The 22,903-nt window shown below is 42.0% G+C and overlaps 2 protein-coding genes across 6 annotated transcripts in view; both read right to left on the bottom strand.

The window, feature by feature from the left end:
- Nucleotides 1-9,348: 9,348 nt before the first annotated feature.
- fam20b (FAM20B glycosaminoglycan xylosylkinase) lies at nucleotides 9,349-19,438 on the bottom strand. Its single transcript, XM_020081395.2, has 9 exons — nucleotides 19,267-19,438; nucleotides 17,960-18,278; nucleotides 17,528-17,775; nucleotides 17,356-17,442; nucleotides 17,149-17,258; nucleotides 14,318-14,489; nucleotides 11,729-11,920; nucleotides 10,629-10,688; nucleotides 9,349-10,426 (listed from the first exon to the last, which is right to left on the bottom strand). Exons 2-9 carry the CDS (start codon nucleotides 18,086-18,088, stop codon nucleotides 10,195-10,197), a joined length of 1,230 nt encoding a protein of 409 aa, XP_019936954.1. The 5' UTR covers nucleotides 18,089-18,278; nucleotides 19,267-19,438; the 3' UTR covers nucleotides 9,349-10,194.
- Nucleotides 19,439-20,337: 899 nt separating this feature from the next.
- ralgps2 (Ral GEF with PH domain and SH3 binding motif 2) overlaps nucleotides 20,338-22,903 on the bottom strand; it is a 66,346-nt gene continuing 63,780 nt past the window's right edge. For all 5 annotated transcript variants that reach the window (XM_020080955.2, XM_020080959.2, XM_020080957.2 and 2 more), the window contains one exon: nucleotides 20,338-22,903. This exon is cut by the window's right edge and continues 1,219 nt beyond it. The gene's annotated coding sequence lies outside the window, so the exon portion shown is untranslated.

Here is a 22,903-nt window from a genome sequence, read left to right as displayed (position 1 = left end):
GTTCATTTTGCAACCTTCTAAACTGTCACTGATGGTGATTCTTCTTTCACTTTGGTATTGGGACCTCTATATTATTGCTTGACAGACAAACAATACAATATTCCTGAGAGCATGTTTCCAAAGTATCATTCTATCATTATTACAACAAGGCTTTTCAGTGAATCAGTGTATCATAGCTTAATTTATAAAGTGTATAAAAATAACCCCACCCAGATAAGTATTTGGTTTTTGCTTAATAGCTATAGACATTCTTACAAAAACACAAACATGTCAGATCTGAAAAATAACAACATTACAAAGTAATGTGAGATGTGAGTGCAGATGCAACCAAAAGAGTGAAAACTTTCACTTCATTCTTTTCCTCTCTGGCTTTTATCCTGAGCGGACATGTGGTGAGTTCTGTAAGAACATCAGCTCAAGAAACATAAGATCATTTCCAGCCAGAAACATGTTTCACCCATTATGAACAATGTCATTGTTGTGCTAAACATCTAGAGCTTGTTAGTCCAAGTGAGTTAAATACAGTTGGGAGAAGGTTTGAGACTTCACAGGAGAATAACTGCACCAAAAACAACCGACATTCATTTTGCACATGATTTAGTGAAATAAATTCCTGAGGATTATGGTTTACTGTCCATCTAGTTATATATTATAAATCTAGAAAGCACAGTAGGAGTGCAGATCCTTCACAAGGATGTAGGTACATTGTTGGGGAGTTCAGCCTCCATAAACTATATTCTGAGAATGCGGGAAGCTTCTTTTTTAGACACCCGTATTAGTGCATTAACAGGAGCAGGAGTCCATACAAACAGAATGATAAACTCAACTAGACTGACACTCAGTAGAGTGCATACCAATTAAACCACATTTAAATTAACCAGATCCAGATTTATATTTGGATCTGCACCAAATTGCACACACTCATGAACACACACAACAACAAGATCCATTAATTATTCTCTGAAATCAATAAAAATGTTGAAAGAATAAAGTGGAAAAAATAAATAAAAAATGAATTCACTCCCTGATCCAGATCTGCACCAAAATTTAACGGGTTCTTCCCTGACCCATATCACATCCTACCATTAGGTTTTGTGGTAATTCATCCAGTAGTTTCTATGTAATCATGCTAATTAACAGACAGTCAAACAAAACCAGATGAAAACATAACCTCCTTGGTGGAGGTATATATATATATATATATATATATATATATATATATATATTAAAGGTATAAAGTACCTTTGTAAATTTTGTTGAGTACTGCTCTGACTTATTCTGATACTAAACTTCAAAAATGCTTCTTTTAAAAGGTTAAGAATCATGACTGTAGTCAAAAGTAGAGCTGAAATGAATGATCAGTTGATTAATCAATGAGATGATCATCAGGCAATCAAAAAAAAAATACATTCTCTGATGTTTTATGCATCAGTCAATGTCACAAAAAAATTATCAGGTGATTGAAATAATATTCAGCTTCGGGATTCATAAACAGTGAACAGCTTTGGCCTTGTGCACAAACGGTGGGATCATCAATCTCTATCACCACCAAAATCAAATCTATTTCTTTCACACAGGACCATGAGCAGGTTGTTGTTGGCAGTCAAACTATCGGAGCCACAGCTCCTACTGTTGATATGATAAACAAAATGCAAATCAGACAACACAAGTCATGCCATTGGTGTGCGTCCTGCTTAGTGTGTCTGTTCTCACAGCGACGCATGAACACAAGTGCTGAGGTCATCTTTGTCTTTTAGTGGAGCGATTATCGGCCCTCTTCAGAAGTAACAGTCTTTCCCCAGCAGATAGTTCAGGCCAACGCTCACGTTCTTAATCTTAAACGCATCGTCGGCATACAGGTGCAGACTTGCCTTCTCATTCGCCCGGAGGTACGCTATGCTGTGAAGCCCCCTGCAGACTTCACTTGAAGTCTTCAGGGTAATATTGCTGACAGGAGTCTTGCTCCCTTCCACCTCCAGCTGCAGGACCCCAGTGCTCTCCTCGTCGCTCAGGCTCTTGTAACACACGTATACATAAAGAATGTAGGGCCCGTTGCAGTTAATGTTGATCCTGTGATTGTTCATTTCAGTCAGACTCATCTGATACATGCTGTGAGTGTGGACAAACTGCAGCGTCAAGTTTCCTGATAAGTCTGGATGACACAATAGAAGCAAGTGAGAAAAATGTGTTTTGACAAAAATCTTAATATCAGGCTTTTATTTGGAGTACTCACCTGAAATGGGACTAAACTGTATGTGTACATTATTGACAGAGTCCTGTTAAGAAAAAAACAATGACTTTAGAGAGTGTGTGGTTATGTTTATTGACCTTCCATCTCCCTGATGTGGGAAACACAAAGTGTGTTTATTTAAGAAGGTGGTTAGGTTGCATGGTGTGAAAACAGTCGAGCTGATAGAAACTATAGGGAAAGTCTCACTGTGGGATGATTAATAACTGTAGTGAAAAATAAACACTGCAGCCTTGATGTAGAACAAATGTTAGTCATTAAAATAATAATTTTACAGAAACTGTCATAGAAGAAACAGTCATCCAGGTCATAGAATAAGTGAAGAACCTCACAGAAAACCAAAGGGGAGGGTGTCTATTTGAAGCTGCTTGGTTACTTTCCTATGATCAGAGAAACAACCAATGAGGCTTCCTGTCAGTTACTCCGATTCAATCATGTTGTCTAGAGTTCAGACCATCTGTTCTGTATGAGAACGATTTCTCACAGGGAGAAGTGGGATATGATATCACTGAGATGATTAGTCTGTCCAATAAAGACAATGTAAATTCATGTCTAGGCTAATAATAATTCCTTTTAATTCACGTGTACATGAGCAGAGGAAGTGGTAGAATATTTATCTCATGGTTTGATTTTTTTTCAACATTTATTGAAAGAAACATTCAACATATAAACTTAAAAAGTGGTAGAGATGTAATGTACAGGAGAGGAGAATAAAGGAGAGGAGGAGAGGAGAGTAAAGGAGAGGAGAGTAAAGGAGAGGAAGTGTGAAGAGTAAAGGAGAGGAGGAGAGGAGAGTAAAGGAGAGGAAGTGTGAAGAGTAAAGGAGAGGAGGAGAGGAGAGTAAAGGAGAGGAAGTGTGAAGAGTAAAGGAGAGGAGGAGAGGAGAGTAAAGAAGAGGAGGTGTGAAGAGTAAAGGAGAGAAGAGTAAAGGAGAGGAGGAGAGAAGAGTAAAAGGAAGAGGTGAGGAGGAGAGGAGAGGGGGGTAAAAGAGAGGAAGAGATGAGAGTAAAAGAGTGATAGAGAGGAGGTGAGGAGGAGAGGAGAGGAGAGGAGAGGAGAGTAAAAGAGTAATAGAGAGGAGGTGAGGAGGAGAGGAGAGTAAAAGAGTAATAGAGAGGAGGAGAGGAGGAGAGGAGAGGAGGAGGAGAGGAGAGGAGAGTAAAAGAGTAATAGAGAGGAGGTGAGGAGGAGAGGAGGAGGAGAGGAGAGGAGAGTAAAAGAGTAATAGAGTAATAGAGAGGAGGTGAGGAGGAGAGGAGAGTAAAAGAGTAATAGAGAGGAGGTGAAGAGGAGAGGAGAGGAGAGTAAAAGAGTAATAGAGAGGAGGTGAAGAGGAGAGGAGAGGAGAGTTAAAGAGTAATAGAGAGGAGGTGAAGAGGAGAGGAGAGGAGAGTAAAAGAGTAATAGAGAGGAGGTCCACAGAAATATAGAGACATAGGCACAATATACAAAAAAAGAAAAGACTGAACGACACAGGAACAGCCATTGAGAGGGTGGACATGTATTTCCATTTCAACAGCACGTGAACCAGTAAAAGCAGACGGAAAAAAATACCATGTGATCTGATTCCTAGTTCAGTTTACCGCATGTCAAAAACAGGAAGAGTAGTCCTATTGAGCAGTGTGTCCATCATCTCCTCTGCACTCACCTTCCCCACCTCCACCCTCCAATACAGCCACACTGTGACGAGCAGGCACGCGACCACCAGCACGTTCTGCACGGCCACCACCACCGACAGCTTCCCCGCGCGCCTCTCCCGGTGCACCGGCTCTCGGCCTCTTTCGGCAGTCATCATCCTCTGAGCTGCTCAGTCTGCTGTGTGCGCCCTGCAGCACAGCGAGGGTTTATAAAGAGTGGGTGAGAAGGAAGGAAGGAAGGAAGGGAGGAAGGAAGGGGGGAGTGACTGGAAAGAAAGGTCACATCATCATCAGCAACAACACACACACACACACACACACACACACACACACACACACACACTTGTACTGGTAGGACACTTATTGACATAATACATTCCCTAGCCCCTAAAACCTAAAACCAGTCCACACACACACACACACACACACACACACACACACACACACACACACACACACACACACAAACACACACACACACACACACACTGCAAAGTACAAACACAGATATGCCTTTCATGTTTTGACTCATTAGGACTGAGCTTGAGGTCCACTGCTGCTGAAAAGGTCAGTGTTTGTGCTGGGAAAGGTCCGGAAAAGGCAACAAAGACACGTAAACACACACACACACACACACACACACAGTGAAACACAAACTGAGCAGTGAAACCACATCCCACAGGTTGGTTCTATCATGTACTGATCAATCACTGTCATGCAACCAGTTTACATGCAGGGCTGCAGGGAGGTGTTTGAACCATGCATGTTTCAAGGAAAGCAAAAAAAAAATTGCTCACATGACTGTTTTTGTATTGAGTGTTTAAAAAAAAAAATATTCCTTTGACTAGACCACTCTAAAGTAATTTATAAGGAGCTGTAGAGCCACGAGCTGGTTAGTGTATAATATAATACAAAGGCAACAACATTTACAAACTTATGCAATGATTTGTACATAATTGTGGGTGCTTATAATTACATATTCAAATCCACACACCAGGCAATTTAAACACATGTTTAACAATGTGAGAAATGCACACATCACAACAAGAACAAATAATATTTTATGTGCAAATTTTCAACTCCATAGATCTGATTTTGTCATTTTTATTTTTCATTTGCTGATCACGTGTGCCCATTTTATGTGGCCCTGGCTGAAGGGATTATATAATCTTACATAATCCTGAAGAGGCATGTTTAGCTTTTACACCTTGATTCTTGAATGGATTAAATAACGTATATTTTAATAAATGAGCAATCATTTACCCGCTAAACCAAGTCTACGTCCACCTGGACAAGCCAGCAAGCACTGTGAAGGTCACGCTCTTTGACTTCTCCAGTGCGTTCAACACCATCAGGCCGACGCCGCTGGGTGAGAAGCTGAAATAGATGCAGGTGGATGCCGCACTGGTGTCCTGGATTGTGGATTACCTGACTAGCAGACCACAGTATGTACGTTTACAGTGCTGCATGTCAGACAGAGTGGAGCAACATAGGGACTCCTCAGGGGACTGTCCTCTCTCCCTTTCTATTCACTCTCTACACCACAGACTTCAACAGATTTCTGATGACTCTTCAGTAGTAGGATGTATCACTGATGGTAATGAGAGTGAGTACCGGACGGTGGTGGACAACTTTGTCACATGGAGCTGTAAAAACCACCTACAGCTCAACGTGTCAAAGACAAAGGAACTGGTGGTGGACTTTGAGGTCGAAGGGGCCAGCGACCCCTGTTTCCCTCCAAGGGGCCAGTGTGGACATGGTGGAGAACTACAAGTACTTGCAGGTGTACTTAGCGTTAAACTAGACTGGTTGAAAAATGTGGACATGATTTACAAAAGAGGCTGCGGATGTTCTATGAGTCTATTGTGTCCAGTGCCATCATGTTTGCTGTTGTCTGCTGGGGCAGCAGCTTGAAGAAGAAGACATTAAAAGACTCAACAAGCTAATCAGGAAAGCCAGCCATGTTGTTGTTGGGGGGGGGGGGGGGGGGGGGGGGGAGCTGGACAGTGTCACAGTGGTGATGGAGAGGAGAACTAATGTCTTGATTAGCCTCTGCAGCTCGTTCAGTGGCAGACTTATCCACCCATGCTGCTCAACAGAACGCCACAGGAAATCATTCCTGCCTGTGGCTGTCAAATTGTACAATGACAACCTGTAAACTATAAAGATTAATACTGTGTACTGTATATACTTTAACTTACATTCATGAACAAATGTACATCTATACATAACCGGTTTTTATTTCAAAATATGTATAGCTTTTATATCATTTTATTTATTTTTTTAGATTTTTATATTACTATGTTTATAGCTGCTTTTGCTCTTTCACCTCTTTCTCAGGGTCTCGGTGACATTTGAATTTCCCTACAGAGATTAATAAAGTATTTCTGATTCTGATTTAAAGAGGCTGTGCAGTAGATTTTGATCTCAGGCCGACCATGCAGAATTCGCTCTTCATTGTGGAACTGACTGTACCGTGGGAGGCTGCAGTCAGTGAAGCCTATGAACGCAAATGCCTGACGTACTCCGACATAGCAGCAGAGGCAGAACAACGTGGCTGGCGTGCCCAGGTGCTTCCTGTCGAAGTTGGGTGCAGAGGCTTTGTTGCCACTTCCACAACCAAGCTTCTGAAGGGGGTGGGAGAGCGAGGACAGGCCTTCCGACAAGCCGTCAAATCGCTTTTAGAGACTGCCGAGCGAAGCAGCAGCTGGCTGTGGATCAAAAGAAAGGACCCCAACTGGTTTGCAAAGTGACCACCAAAGGTAAAAGCGGAGGGGGGCACACCTGGGACGCCAGGTGTTGCCGTTGAGCCCTGTGGAGGTGTCGTGGGCCTATCAACGAATCACCAGTGAAGCAGGGTGCCCACCTATAGACCCCAGTGAAGCAATTACCATTACCCCTACCCCACCCATCACCAGGTGCTGATTAAACAAGGGATTGTACTATCAAGTCCTATGAGCTCAATTGGATCCAGACAGGATACGTTCCCCATTTCCAGTACTTATGCTAAGCTAAGCTAAAAGACAGTTGCTACATATTCACCATACAAACTGACAATGGTGTCAAGAAGGCGATTAAATGCATCTTTATAGCTGCCAAACTCTTCCAGGAATACGCAGCATGTACGTTGTGGCAGTTGACCATGCCACGGGGCTCTCACCAAAGCAGCCAGAGACAAAACATTCAGGTTTTAACGTATTTATTAAAAACTCTCCAAATACAACTTAAAGTGTCCAGCTGTTTCACCTGGACATCTCGCTCCGGCTCAGCCGCTCCCCCCGTCTTTCGTTCCGAGTCCGTCTCCCCAGGCAGCTCCACCACCACTTTTGAACCCGAGGATCATTCAGCATACAGCTGTCACCTGCGCTGATTGATCCTCTTTGTTTCAGGTGAAGTCCTTAAATTTTTATCTGATAAGTCATCGTACAGTGAAACTACGGCCTTCAGGGCACCTGTTCCCTTGGTAATCTTCAAAGTCAAAGGGGGACTATTTCTTTGGCACGTCACAGAGAATAGTTCTTTTCTCTCAACAATAGGTAATGATTTCCACAAGGCCACAGCATCGTGAGTTAAAATACATAAGTGTCTCTGGAGTGGGTGATGTACACTGTGTTTACTTGAAGTGAGTCAACAATCATCCTTTCATACCTTTAGCTTCATCTTCAGTCATCCTACATAGAGGTTTTGATATTTCTGTTATAGGTGATGGGACTTCTGCAAGGTCCTCCAGTGTTGAGTTTGCAGAGGGCTTCTTAATGCACCTTCCCACACTCTCCATCCCAAAGGGTATCTATAGCATGTATAAAATAAAAGGAGAAAGTGTCATTCGTTAAGTATTGTTTAATTAATATACTCTTTTGGTATCTTTGTGTACTTCCACTTTATGTTCACTGCTTCCAATTGGGGAAACACCAGTAGAAACAAGAATTAACACCCTTCGACCACTGCAGTTTCAGTCATACAATCATATTTTATTTCATACTCATGTGACTTACGTCCATGAGCTTCACTCTCAACTTCCCAAATCTAAACAGTTGATCCAAGAGTCTAAGTGAACCTTTGTGTCAAATTGAAAGGATTCTCTAGAGGCGTTCTATCAATAACAAATAAATTATGTGACGTTAATTAGATAACACATTCACAAATCAAAAAAAAGGTTCTGGGAAGTAACTGTGATGACCATTTTGAAAGGAACCCCTGGGGGCGTTCCTGAGATATCACATTCACAAAGAAAAAACGTGATTAGTGACTACTGAAATCTATCCATGAGTCCAACTGTGTTTGTACAAATTGAAGAAAATCCCTCAGGGTGTTCTTCAGATATCGTGTTCACAAGAATGGAATGGACGAGAGGACGGACAACCCAAAAACATTATGTCTCCAGCCACTGTAGGTTGTCAGTAAAAGCTAAAATATTGTGGCATGATGGCAGCTAGAGACCAACACGACAATATTTATCTGCTTCTTACAAACACAATAAGTGCTCAGTGTCGACTATCTACTGCGATGTGATGTGACATGCCCCAAAATAAAAGAAAACAGTGGTTTTTAATCAAAGTTTCAATGTTTTGGGAGACGTCCCAACAAAAACACCTGCTTAGTATAAACGAAACAGATGTCCTACATAGTCTAGAGGTGTTTCATACATCAACACAGAGCAGGCTGGATGTGACAGCCAACGAGCCGGCAGCTGAGAGTGAACATCTGCCTGTGGGAGAGGGGACACCTGCCACATGGTTTCACTATTACATTTCCCCTCTGCGGGTAAGGCCAACGCAAGTCCCGAATAAGATTATACTTTTTGTAGCCATGATAGCAAAAACCACGATGAAAGTAAATGTTGAGTGATAAGGATTATGACCAATGATTTGTACCAGAAGCACATGGTCGAATGGGGAAATCCATCATCACAAGTATTGCAACAGCATTTCAATCTTTTAAAAGGCCTAAAATATTAATTTCGATGAATAGTTATCTTTGGCTATGGACGAGCTGGAAATGTATTTTTAGCAAACATCATGAGCTCTTGAGGATGAAAAAAGTTTGAATTTTAGGAAGAAAAAAGTGTTACTGGGTTTCTCACCAGCAGCTCACACACATTCTTTTACAAATGATTCAGAACCTGATGATATGAGCGCGAAGCAAAAGTGAGGTTCAAAGTTTGTTTCAATTTGAATTGAATTTAAGACACGAGAGCTGATTCAAATTAGAAAAAATGAAAACAAAGTTTTACAGAAAGTGAGACGCTGAATGGTGAAAACTAAAACTACTTTTTATAAAGAGAAAGTAACATATGACCAAGGAGTTCCAGATATGACTTGTAAGGCTTCTGAAATTAAAGAGTTGGTAAGAGTTAAGTCAAGGTCCCTTCCAACGTGAGGATACTCAGGCTGACATCAGTTTGTGTCTAAATAGACTTTTAAGTGGTGAACATGTGGAAAAATAGGCGTCAGAACCACAAAGAAATAGATCATAGTTTAATTCTGAAGATGAACCCACACACCTGACATCTGCATCCCCCCACTTCATGTCTGACAGGTCGGTAGCTTTCTTATTTTTACGGCACAATATGGCACTCTCACACACGCGCGCACACTCACCCACACACCCTTGAGTTTATTTAATATCATTATCGACAAAGGTATATTCTCTCTTCCCATAATTCTATGTCTCTAGTACGTAGTTAAATATGTACACACTTAGGGGCTGAGCTCAATTTGTTTTCTTTCCAGACAAAGTGAAATTTCAGTTCAAAGGGGAAAAAAAGAAGGTCTAGTTCTACAACTGATTTTCAGTTCCTCAGACTGTAAACCTCCAAACAGCCTGAAACATGACTGAACTGCGTCTTCCATCCTGATGTTGGTGACTAATTTTAACTTCCCATCGCCGTCTCTCTGAGATCGTTTCCTCTCAGATGACGTTGAACCTGAACTAAGAGAGACGATTGCAGCAGGAGTGTCATCACAACCAGTAGTAGTGCACAGATGTGTCCATACAGCAGTTATGTCCTCTGGTGCACAACAGTCCTGAGAGAACGTTTTTATAGCTCAAAGTGACGCAGTTCCAACACTTTGAATCTGGTGGTTCTTCTTTTTGAACCACTCCAGTCTTGTCAGAGTGAATGAATGGACAAGGGTTGAGAGAAGCCCAGTCTTTGTTCCACTCATTTACTTACTCAGCATCTCTTTCTTTAACACCAGGGCTGCTCTGATGTCTCAGTCACCAACTTTAATGTCCACTTCCTCTTCTGCAGCCTCAGGAAGTCAAGTCCTTGCTTTTCCTTTTGCTATTTTCTCCTCTCCCTTGTTTCTATGGATGCGGGAGGTTCATTCTGTCCTCTATTAGGGTGATGTCGGGGCCCTGCGACTCCATGCACTGCTTGACAGTTGCTATGATTCCAGACAGACGCCTGTCCAGGGCTGCAAGGTGTGTTTCAGCCAGGACAGGGTGGATGGGGTCGAATGCCAGAGCCTGTCGCATGGCTGAACTCAGCGCTCCACTTCTCAGGAGGTTCAACCTGTTCCACGTGGACACCCGGACCCTGACAGAGAGGAAACACCAGACACATTGTATTTAAACTAGAACTGCATACCTCTAACAAGTCCCCTTATGAAAACAAAATTAAATTCACTAGATCCAGATTTTTATTTTGATCTGCACCAAATTGCACACACACACACACACACACACACACATGTATCATGAATCATATCCTCAGAATTAGAAAAACATTAAGTACTCACATGCAGCACTGGTAGAGTGGTGCGAGGATGCTTCGTTCATCCAGAGCTGCATTCCCAAAGCTACAGAGAGATAACATACAAACAAAACACGATAAAAGAATGTATGTAAAGCAACTGAAGCTATAGGCCTGTCTGCACCATGGTCAACAGCCATGGTAATACAGTGAGCTGAGCACACCATAGACTGTACATAAAGATGGACAATGCTTCTCCACTTCCTCCCACTATCCAGAAATGTTAGAAAAGTTAAAACATCCAGATACCAGCACTGCCTCCTTGTGCATTTGTAGCTGGAGTCTGCGCAGTAGCCATCGGGGGGGTTGGGCTGAGCTAGCGAGGCCACACCGATGAGCGCACTCTACCAATCATGAGTCACGTTGACATAGAATTTCTAGGAGGTATATTTTGAATCCAAACAGGCTTTCACAGATCAATTATGGAAGTTTTGCTTAGTTTTCAGTTTACCGTCCAGCCCTGATGTTAGTATAAAATGACATAAACAAAACTTTCTGTTCAAATAGGAAATAACTGCTGACTGCAATGGATCCTTGATAATCTGATGAAATGAAGCTGATATGATAAGTAGTTCAGTGAGAAAACCAAAGATCATGCAGACAGAAAACTTTCCAGTCTTGATCACGAAAAAAACAAATAAGTTCAAAGCAGGATTAACGGCTCAACATCCTCCCCACAAGTGGCTGTCTCCTGCATTAATCAGCATGAATCAGCTTTGAAGCAGTTTCAGTGGCAATTACAGACTTCTTGTAAAAGAGGAGCATGCCAGAAATTGTCAACACAACATGAAATTGAAAATGAAGGTTTCAAATATTAAAACAATTAATTAAAAACTTGAGAGGGTAGAAGATAATTTTTTTCATTTTTTTGGTTGTTAATTATTCTTGTTTCAAAACTATCCATTAAATCTTCCTTACATTAACATTTTAAATGTGATCTGTTATCTTGAAGGAGAAAGGAGAAGAAGAAGGAAGGAGAAGAAGAAGGAAGGAGAAGAAGAAGAAGAAGGAGGGGAGAAAGAGAAGAAGGAGAAGTAGACTAAATAGCACCAAAAGGAGAAAAACTAGATCTTGATTATTGCTCACCTCTTTGCGTTGTCGAGCAGGATGAGCATGCTTGCGCCCCCGTCATCCTGGAAACTCTCATAGTGGTGCCGGTCAGCGTTTCCAATGAGATAATCAAATATGGCCGTGTCTATGACGTCCAGCAGCCTCGGCCCTGCATCGTAGGGTGGCATCTTCTTCACAGCCTCGCAGTAACTCTCATCGTACTCCCACCTGGAGGTTTACAGCATAACATCAACATCAAACTTTAACACACAAACACACAGGTGGCGTCTGATTTTGTGAGAACATACAAATAGAAAGAAGAAAATAGTTTAACATTTTTGCATTGATAAAATATAAACATCAAATGTGACCTGATGTTAAAGGTCCAGTGTGTAAGATTTAGGTGAAAGGGATCTATTGGCAGATATTTAATGTAGAATAATCCTCATGATGTTTTCACTTGTTTGTTTCATCTAAATTGTATGAATTGTAGTTTTCTTTACCCCAGAAAAGGCCCTTTATATTCACATACTTAATATTTACATCGAGGGGACCCTCTCTACTGAGGCCGCCATGTTTTTAAAAAATTAGATCAGACTGGACAAACTAAACACTCTTTGAGTTTTTATGACAACTAAAGGCTACCACAGGTTCTCTTTCACTTTTGGAAGGGGAGGGTGAGGTGAATGGAAGGTCAATGGTGAGTCCTTCTTCAGATGTAATAAAACAGAAAAAAAATAACTCTGTGGTGTCATCCAAGTGTCCGCAAGCCCCAACATTCATATTAGACTCGAAACAGCCTCATTTCCACCGTGTTTTTAGCCTAAATGTCCACTGATATCCTCCCTGGTGGTGCTTTCATGTACCCTCGGGCACACCATCGTGTGCTCATGTCCGCTAGCTTAGCCACTTCCAGTGGACTTTTAGGCTTAACACACAGTGAAAATGACCTTGTTTTGAGTTGAAAATGAATATTTTTTCTCTTGTTTTATTACGTCTGAAGAAGAGGTCACGATTGACTTTACACCTGAGACTCCAGAAGTATTATTTGGACTCAAAGACTTCACCCACTCCTCCATCGGCATAGTGGTGAGTGGATAATGAGTGAATTTTAATTTTTCCGTGAACTATCCCTTTAACGGTGTGTGAGAGAAACAATTCCAGCATCCGGTCCATCCCGCTGATGTTATCATCTTACATAATTTTACATGTGCACACATATTTAGCTTTGACTAAGCGGGAACACAGTCCTCAGTGAAAATGAGCTGAGACTTTTTTTTTCTTCAAAGTGAAAGTCTGTCAAAATTCTCTCTTTATTCTCTAAAGTCAGGTTTTGCTTAATATTTAATAACCACTGAGCTAATATGACTTGTAAGAATCAAGGCAAATTTTCTGATGTCAATATAATGAGAGGTGTAAACCAACTCAAATTATATCATGAAACAAATGTGTAGTATCCATCATTTTATTTCCAACTCAAAACTCAGAGGAACAAAACCTGTGTAAATGTCCAGATACTCAGTGACACCGTCACATGACTTTATCTGACAGTCAGTGTTTTTGGAAAACCATCAAAGGTTTTGAAAGTAGGTTTCTGAAAATGAGAGCGTGACCAGGATACCAACGCCCACAATCTTGTATTGCTACACAGGAACTGTATACTGATATGCCAACCCGCTGGCTCTTCTTCTCTTATTTCTCTAATGGAACAAACCGATTTTTCATTTTACTACTTACACTCTTACACATGTGAATCACTGAAGGTTAGGGCCAGCTCAACACCTAACACCCAGTTATGGATTACAGCATTGGCAAAGTGAGAATGTTGAACAATTTCACATCTTTCTAAAGATGCAGTGAACTGATGAAAAGACTCACTATGAGCGATTAACAACTAAGTCTAGCATTTTGTTGTATCTCTGGATCTCTCTTTTTTCCCAATCAATAAGAAATTGGAAATTTAGAAAAGGTTTTCTTACAAACTAAGAAAAGTCTTTTTTTTCTCCTTTGCAATAATGCATGAAATGGACATCTGCTGGTGGTTGGCAAGGGATAGTCACCATCTGGTCCTATTTTTTAAAAATTGGTAAAGAAGCCTCAACAGAAATGATCATACGTTTGTTCTATTGTGAGTCATCTATTCTTCAGGAGCCCTGGTGACTTACTGACCAGTTAGTGGAAATATGAAAGCTTGAATTTTATTCCTGAAATGAACTACTGGAAACAGAAAGATTCAAACCCAGGGAAATATTTCACTGCTATAAATTCAGCAGTGTTTTAAATCTGAATGGTCAAGTGTTGAGTTTCCTCATAATGTCACATTATCTATCTGCTTTCATGGAAACATTTGTTCCAGTGCCAGTTGTGATGGACACCCCAAACACCAGGCTCACCTATGGCTCCTTTGTTCTAGCTCCCACCTCAGGACTCTTTCCTCAGGAGGGGCTAGAGCATCATTACATTTTAATAGTGGGAGAATGGGTCAGTCTATTTACAGCCACTGACATAAACATTTCCCTCTCTCCATCTGGTAAACATGACACACACTTACTCCATCCAGTCATGAGATTTTCTTTGACTTTCTGAAACAATACAAATTTTTTTACACAGACACTCTAAACCCACCTGGCAAGTTTCCCCTCTCTGTAGGTGCGTCCCCAGGGGTGTCTGTGTTTCTGCAGAGGCCAGACGTCTGGCAGCCAAAGGGTTAATGAACCCTCCATGATTTCTCCCTCTGCACAGGCTGGTTCAGTTTCCCGACAGTAGTAACACTTTCCATAGAAACATGTATTGTTACCTGGACACAGAGAGAGAAAGAGAGATGTAACCGTGAAAATAAATCCACCTGATCGTTACGTCTGATCAATGATGAGATGTATGAGATGCAAACATGGCTCTGTAAGGAAGGACAGTGTGATGTTTCACATCCTCTGAGGGAAATGAAAGAAGTGAGAATAGAGTGAAGAAATGTGAACAGAGAGAGAGAGTGCCCACATTCCCACTCACACATTCTGCCTAATTAAAAAGACGAAGAAGACGAAGACAGACACACAGACATACACACAATGCAAAAAGGAACTCAATGAAGGAGGAATAAGCATTGCATCACTGTCATCCTGTGCTTGTTAGTGTTATGAGGTTTATCAGTCATGTTATGTACAGAAATCTGAATAAAAGCAATTCAACTTTTGTTGAGTTGAAAACAACAAACTCCAGCCAACATATGTTGAATTTGTTGTCAAATTATTTAAAAGTGAAAATGCAAATAACAGCAACAAAATAGCAAAAAATATCCATATTTTAGGAAATGAATAGGCATTTACACAAATCTGTGCAGCATTGAGTTGAGCGTGGTTCTAATACAAGAGCCGACCTGGGAATCTTTTGACTTGATGTAAGTCTTTTGAAATAAGAGGGACATCGAGCTAATCGGAAGGTATTTTAAGAGAGCATTTTCATCATTTGGAGGCTGTCACTTGAGTGACCTGTGTCCACATTGAGATCAGCTCGCTCTGTCCAGCTCAGATCACAAGAGAGAGCTGGGGACAACTGCAGTCACAATGTGTCCTTGACCACATCTGTAGTTGTTTTGGACAAATGGATCACAATCGGTCCTCAGTGCTTACTTTTCAAGACATTGAAGATGCATTTACATCAGTGCCTTCATGTGGTCAGGCACAACCCAATTGCTACCCGATGACCCACAACACATTTTTAATGCCGAGGTAGATTCTCATGAAAGCTAGAAGAAGGCGAAAAGGATAAAGTTCCTTGTCATGGTGTGTAATTTTACACTGCAATATAAATATGCACCAAGATGTATGTAACTTTTCCAGTGAAAATCACTCTTATAAAATCCATATTCAATATGAACATCAGACAAATTAAGGTAAATTATCAAATTGATGCACAATAATTCCAATTTAGTCAAAAAGCAGCTCTGCTCCTGTCTATATTCAATCTCAGATGACATATTGTCATAGTGGCTATTGAGAGCTTCACAACACTTCCCAACTAAAATGATGGAAGAACTGCAACAACATCTTAAAGGCTTCAGTGATTTAGTATTAAACTGAAATGAAGTTACTGGGATTCAGAGACAGATGAATGTTAAGAAAAATCGGAATCAAAGTAGCAGAGGCCTGAATTTAAGTCTGTAGGATTAATTAGGATTTAGTTCGATTTCCTCAAACACAACTACTAACATCAAGGAGAATCTTTAAAGCTTCTATACAAGTCAATAACCATCTTTTAAAGCCCTTTAACACAACCTGAGAAAATAAACCAGAGCGGCATCATCTGTGGTTATTATGTCATGAACTCACCCAGAACACATGACTCACTGATGAGCTGACCTTTATGTATAAAACTGCTGGATTTCCCCATGAAAAAAGGTGACGTTTACTGCAGAGATATTGCATTCAGTTCTCATGTTTCACTCTTACTGAACCTGTGATGTCTGTCTTTATTATACCTTTCTTGTACCAAACAATTTGTGGCTAAACATGCAAGGGCGATTGACTGCTTTCCCATTGTTACTAGAGGAGTTTGCATTTCTATGTTTGATGTCATGACCATGGCAGAGAGTGAGAAGCTCTCTCACCTCACCCTCGTGCCAGTGTTGTATCTTACCCGATACATAGAAAGAAGCTATTCCCATGATGTAAAAACAAATAATAAGTACACAAACATTCATGGCTACTTACACGCCAACACCCTATAGTACAATGCGCTTCATAACACCGCAATAGAAAAGGAGCAGCATCAGGATCTAGACTTAAATAAATAAAGAAGAAGAAAAAAGTGCATTCACCCAGTGTTCAGGGAGGTTTGGCCATAAGCCATACCCATGAGTCAATGTTGATTGCATCCATTGCTGTTGCAGACAAAAGCTAGTTGTTAGTGGATGTTATGACCAGTGAAAAAAAAATTTAGATCAGGGTTTATTCTCGCGTAGTGGTGAGTAGATAATGAGTGACTTTTCATTTTTGGGTGAACTATTCCTTTAAGGTAGGCCAACTGCTGCTTCTACACTGATCCTGAAGCAGTGTTGCTAGTAATTTATCATTGGTGGTCCATAGTGGAAACCCTGTATTCTGTTGCCACTCTTCCTAAAATAATTTGACAAACCACCTTGCTTTTATTAAAGAGTTTTCTCTCATTTCTGCTTCACTGTCCACGTCATTGATTGATATTCATATTCTTTATTATCTATACAGTGCCACAGCCTCACAGAACAGGTTTTGGCAGTCATGGTTCAAAGTGCTGACTGTTAAAACCAAAGACAAATAATGAACAGAGTGACAGCAGATTTGTTTTATCAGAGTCAGCAAGAATTTGGATAGATGGGTAATTGAGAAAAGGGAAATAAAAACAACTACATTCACTTCTCACTAGAGCATTGTTGGAGAAGTGTGAGAGAATGAGCGAGGAAGAAAGAGTGGATCATTACTCACCCTGCATGAGGAAGGTGCTCAGCAGCTGGTCCGTAGCCACAGGTTTAATCTCTGTCCGCAGGTTGACGAATCGCCCCACCACAAGAGGTGCTCTTCTGAACCCTAGGATCCTGCAAAGAAGGCAGGAAGTGATACCAGAGGATCATTACAGTCCTTATCCATCTACAGACCTGAAAGAATAAAATTCAAATAAAGACGCCCACTCACCTATCCAAGTGAAAAGCTGCCACCTCTGCATTGTGTCTGTCGTAGCCTGCGTATGGCTCGCCCTCAACTACATAGTCTCTGTTGTACCTGAGGGAGAAGTCGACAGGACAAACATGAGAAACCTGAAGCACCCTTATGCATTAAATAATGATGCGTTCTCCACACAGCTGACCTTTTGGGTTTGAAGACCACTTTCTGTCCCCCATCCAGCACCAACAGGGCTTTGAGCTGAGTGCCCTTATAGCCCACATCTGCCCGTTCAATCCTGGAAGTGCTGAGGGCAGTGAGCACTGCAGCCAGCTCTGGGGTCTCCTCTGGGTTCACCTCTCTCGGGCCCACCCACTGGCTTGCTATCTCCCACGGAGACTGGAGGGTGTGTGTGAGACGAGCTCCGCGGGACAGAGAGAGGCCAGCTTCCATCTGTTAGCGATGAATGATAATAACAGTGCGTCATTACAAATCTGCAAATGCTAAACACAGAGTAACTTCATACCAGCAGCTACTGGAGTATCACACGTCCCATTCAATTAGTGACCCCAATCAGAGATGTGTCATTTTGATATATTCCTACTGAGTATTTTGAACGGTCGCCTTGCACCCTGACCTTGCGGAATGCTCTGAGGTCCCGTCGACTGGCTGCAGATCCTTCACCTCCATCCAGCAGGAAGATCTTGGCCAGGCCCAGCACGAGAAGCACGGCACACAGCACCACCATGCGCTGTTTGAGCTTCATCTCCGCACCGACTGGCCCAGAACCCCTACTAGCCCAACACTGTGTGTTTCCCCCGATGCGAGTCCCCCTCACCCTCGATGCATGGCCCTGGCAACTCCCTGTCGCCCGACCCACCCGCTTGACCCCAATTCCCTGTAAGTACGAGAGGAGCTGTGACACCTTGAGCTGAACTCAACAAACCAGCAGCCACCTGCGGGGAAACAGAAATAAGAGAAGGTTGGGAGGGATGGGCAGAAACAGGAGAACAAAAAGGAAGAAAGAGAGAGAGAGTGATGAACTATCAATAATGTGTGGAGAGAAAACTGATTTATTTGCTGCCCCTCCTGCTTGTTTCCCCTCAGGGGAGATGGTGACCCAGTACTGTAGCCCAGCAGAAGCCTGCCCAGCCCGTGTGAGTACACCAGGATGCTGTAGAAGTGAGTGTACATTTAAAATTACGCCACGACACAAAACCTGTACTGTGTGCACAGGGCGGCTAGATCTCACTGGGTGTGTAGCTACAGTACAAACTGAGCTGTGTTCGAGCGGAGGGGCCACGTCTGCACCATTCGAAACCTCCATGTCATAACACTAGATTTGGGAGCTGAGGAGGAAACTCTTATTTACTGCCTCTGTGTTTAGGGGCTGATGGGACATGCAGCCCTGCTGTGGTGCAGGGTGAGGGTGGTGGTGTTGCGGGATTGGACCCAGCGCAGACAGACAGACAGAAACGGCCTGAACCCTTGAGATGTTTAATCACACGACCTCATGGTGGATTCCCCCGGATGCTAAAAGCTAAAGCATCGTTTCAAACGTCACAGCAGCAACACTGACACCGAGCCACCGCCACGTTTAACTGACTCCAGGTCTGCTGCGGAGCCTGGAGCTGATGTTCGCGGGATTAGACTCAGTGAACACGGCTTCTGCTGCTGTTGACACTGGCTCGTCCACGCAGTCCCTTCCTTCAAACAATCGCTCTTTCAAGCAGTGGCCGCCTCTCCTGTCCGCTCCGCACGGGCCGGGTGACGGCTCAGCCTCTGCCCCTCGGTGGGGGCCGCACTGGGTGATTCAGGTGCTCAGGTCTCTACAGCGACGCTGCTAGCAGCTTTCACTGCACATCTTGCTCTGGGTTAGCAGCGGCAGCTAGCTTGTTACAGCCGTCTGTTGTGTTTACTGACCGCCCAGCGACGCTCACTCACCGTCTGTCCGTCTGTGGTTCACCGCTGACAAAGTAGCTGCAAGTGTCGTTGAAAAAACCTGCACCATGGAAGTTGAATAAAATGTACGGCGCTGCTAGGAGTCACGGTAGTTTGTCATATTCTCAGTCCCTCGGTAGCTCCCTCTTCCTCCGCCCTCTCCTTCCCCCTCTCCGGCCTGCCGTGTCCGCTTCCTGCCCGTGAGTGCTCCGAGCAGCCGGCAGGTGGCAGTGTTACTCCGCCTCGCCACACAAACCGTGACTTCTTGTTTGCTCCATGTCCCTTCCATATATATATACACACGCAGTATACATATAAATACATACACACATATATATATATATATATATATATATATATAGAGAGAGAGAGAGAGAGAGAGCTGGGACACTAGCCCACATACCTGTGAGCAACAATTTAAAAACAAATATTTTATTGCTAGCTATTCCTTTGTTTTCTCTTCTATTTTGGGACCATATTGGTTTTTACTTTTTGACAATTTCAACAGGCTGTGATTACTCCAACCAAGAACTGATTCTTCCTTTTTCAGTTTGTCAACAACTACAGGTTTACATATTTACTTTTTCTTCACATCACTCAGAAACATCACCAGCCCATTAAAGTTGATCTTAATGATTGTTATGTACAAAGTGATGACCTCGTAGTTGGCAATGAAAATTTAAATTACACAATAAAAGGCAGCCGTTCCTTTTATCTCAAATAAAAAGCCAACATCTGTACAGTGATGAATGTGATTGTATCTGTAGCCTAGTGAGGTAATGTTTCATTAATTTAAATTACTGGCTAAAACAATTGATCCAGCGCAGTTATACAATCATTTATATTTTGGCTGATTTAGGCATTTTGATTATTGGATAATAGTTTGGGCATATTGCCACACCAATAATGAAATTATCCTGGAAACAAACTCATTCAGGAGAGATTCTTTCAGAGCTCTCAGTTACATTCTGCAGCAGTTCACATAGCAGCATATCATCGAACAAACCCATCCTTCATCCGTGTCCCAGATCAACAGTCACAATCTTCATCAGAACAATGAGCATGAAACCAATGTGTGGTGTAAAAAAAGGGCAGAGTGTTTATTGGTTCTCAGTCGTCACACCAGGCAGCACATCGCTCTGCAGTGAGGTCACAGCGCTCGCCACAGTCATGACAAGGGCAGACAGACACACAGAGCCAGGTAAAGGTCAAAGGTCATTTATACATCACCTTCGATGTGTTGAAGGAAATTTGTTGTCAACGTCCTTGGTAAACGGTGAACAGGTGCCTGGCCAGTGCACAGGAGGCACAGATTCACAATGGTTCCATTTCTCCACCAAAGAATAAACACATCACGCAACCATAGTCAAAAAACCTCCCTCTGGTCAAACCCTTCTTCTCAGATATTAAACACTTTCTGTGACTGTTAAAAAGGACAAATTCAGAAGGTAAGATTCACTCAAAACAGTTAATACAGGGCAGATTGTGCATTTGTAGACAGAACGGTCAAATGAAAGCAAACAATGTGAGCAAAGAGAATTTTCAAGGATGACATCAAGTTTCTTCATAACAACCAAAAATTATCTTACATGAGCGGCTGACATTTGAATTTTCCACTCTCATCCAAAAATAGATGATTGTGGGGTTACCATGTTGGTAGTGATTGGCCTTGAAATCCAAAGATTGGTTCGCCTTAAACCACAAAACAAATATGAAACATGTTTCCATTGTTCTGACCATGCATTGTACAGAAATTATATTAAAAAAAGTAATTCATGTAAACTCAAGTTACAGTGAGGAAAAGCTCAAAAAGCGCTCTACATGATCTGGGAATTTCTCAAAAGAACAATTGTTAAACCCAAATTAATTCAAATAAACCATCCTAGATTCAAAAGCACCTCTCTGGTCTGTTAGGATATACAACTCAACAGCTCAATCTCTTGTCCTTTCTTTTTCTCTCATTGTTCTGAGTTAAAGTCAGATAAAGCAAACAGAAAGAAAGGAAATATCCATCCGCCATCACGGGTTCGTTTTTTATATCTCAGCCACTTCCGGCCACAGTCCTTTTTTCAGCATCGATTCTTGCTCAACTGCACCAACTTGTCAATTTTTTTCCAAATCACAGCAGGTTAAGCTCGTCTGAATGTCAGTAAAGACCAACCAGCATCGGAAGATAAAGTTTCTCAACCTGCACCAAAAAGCTCTGTTGCACCCATTTCACTTAATTCATTCACAGCCCTCTCACAGTCCCCTCTGCCCACTAGTGGTATAAAAACACCAGCAACCATCAGCCTCCATAGTGCTTCAGCTCTGGGATTGTGTCGTTTCAAACGCTCTCTGCTCTGTTCTGCAGCTCCTGCCACAGACGAGCACAGTTTCCATTTCCCATCAGCTCCCGAGTCGTCATCTCTTCACACATCCCATGCGACACAAGTTGTGGCGTGAGCTGGCAGAAAGTCAGTCGCACAGATGATTAGGTGGTTACCCCCACTGCTCAGCAGTGACAGCAGCCTGAAGGGATTTGCCTATCTGGCTCCAATTACAATGTTTTTCTTTAAAAAAATAGACAAGTATGCACAGGCACACAAATCCACACATACTTAGAATAACTGCTGCTTTACATAAGCCTGAAATTGGCTTCCTCATTCATTCCTCCACAGGTTCATCAACTGCCGTCTCTTTAGCTCATATACAAAGGGCTGAATGTCTTCTGATGGGGACCTAATAGTCACTGTCTCACTTTGTAATGTTTGTCTCATGACTCTATGTTGTGTTGCTGCATCAGATTTGACACATTTAACTAGATCCTGTGCTGTGAGCCCAAAGCTGAACCTCTGAGCTTAATCTAACCTATTGATGGGACATTTGTTTCTACGCAATATTTTTTTCTTCTTCACTAAATTCGATAAGGTACATGTGGAGCAGTGTGCAGACTGTGATGTTGGGCTGAGGATTGAGTAAACATACAATGTAAACAACGGTTTCAGGAAGGAGATTAGAATCTGTTGGGCACCCCTAGGTGATAAGCACTTCATTATTGTCACCACCACTGTTCTGATCATGTTTGCTCAAAAACAAACAGTAACAGTCTCTCTGTTGTACGTTAAAACATCTGTGAAAAAGAAAAACATCTGGTGGAAACTAAATCCTAAAAAAGGTTTTCCCCCACCGTCGGCACCATCACCTGATTCCACCTCAGCTCTACGCTTCCTAACATTTCGTCAACGTGAAATAAAACAGTGATCATCACTTGGCACTAATTAAAACCAAGGTGCTTATGCTATTTCCAAATCAGAGGGGTGGGACATTAACTAAGCAGGGTCCTGGTTTATAGAATAAAGGGCAAAAAGTAGAAAAAAAAAATTCACATGTACATAAAATATTCAAAATAACTGCTCCATAAAAGGAGAATAACACACAAAAAAATGTAACATTCATATGTAACAGACAAAAAAAATCTACATAAATGTGCAATCATTCTACTACATAGTAATACTGTGAACTGCACAAGCCCTCCCCCCAAAAAACAGGAAAAGAAACTAATAAAACAAAACAATATCAACAAACAAGATTTAAAATCGACTTGTATGGCTCCAGGTAGCTTTGAATGTCTTCTCCAGATCAGCAAGAAGAAGAAGAG

Source organism: Paralichthys olivaceus, chromosome 3 (genome assembly GCF_024713975.1).
Source record: "Paralichthys olivaceus isolate ysfri-2021 chromosome 3, ASM2471397v2, whole genome shotgun sequence".
Taxonomy (NCBI): domain Eukaryota; kingdom Metazoa; phylum Chordata; class Actinopteri; order Pleuronectiformes; family Paralichthyidae; genus Paralichthys; species Paralichthys olivaceus.
The sequence above is the reverse complement of the archived record's forward strand: the minus strand, read 5'-3'. Positions and strand labels throughout refer to the sequence as shown.

What these genes read in the sequence shown, in the direction of transcription:
- fam20b (XM_020081395.2), bottom strand. Translation starts at nt 18,088, where the DNA reads ATGAAGCTCAAACAGCGCATGGTGGTGCTGTGTGCCGTGCTTCTCGTG. An exon ending in GTGGTCTTCAAACCCAAAAG is followed by an intron (nt 17,443 to 17,527) that starts GTCAGCTGTGTG and finishes CTTCTCCCTCAG; the next exon opens with GTACAACAGAGACTATGTAG. An exon ending in CCACTCTACCAGTGCTGCAT is followed by an intron (nt 10,427 to 10,628) that starts GTGAGTACTTAA and finishes CCTCTCTGTCAG; the next exon opens with GGTCCGGGTGTCCACGTGGA.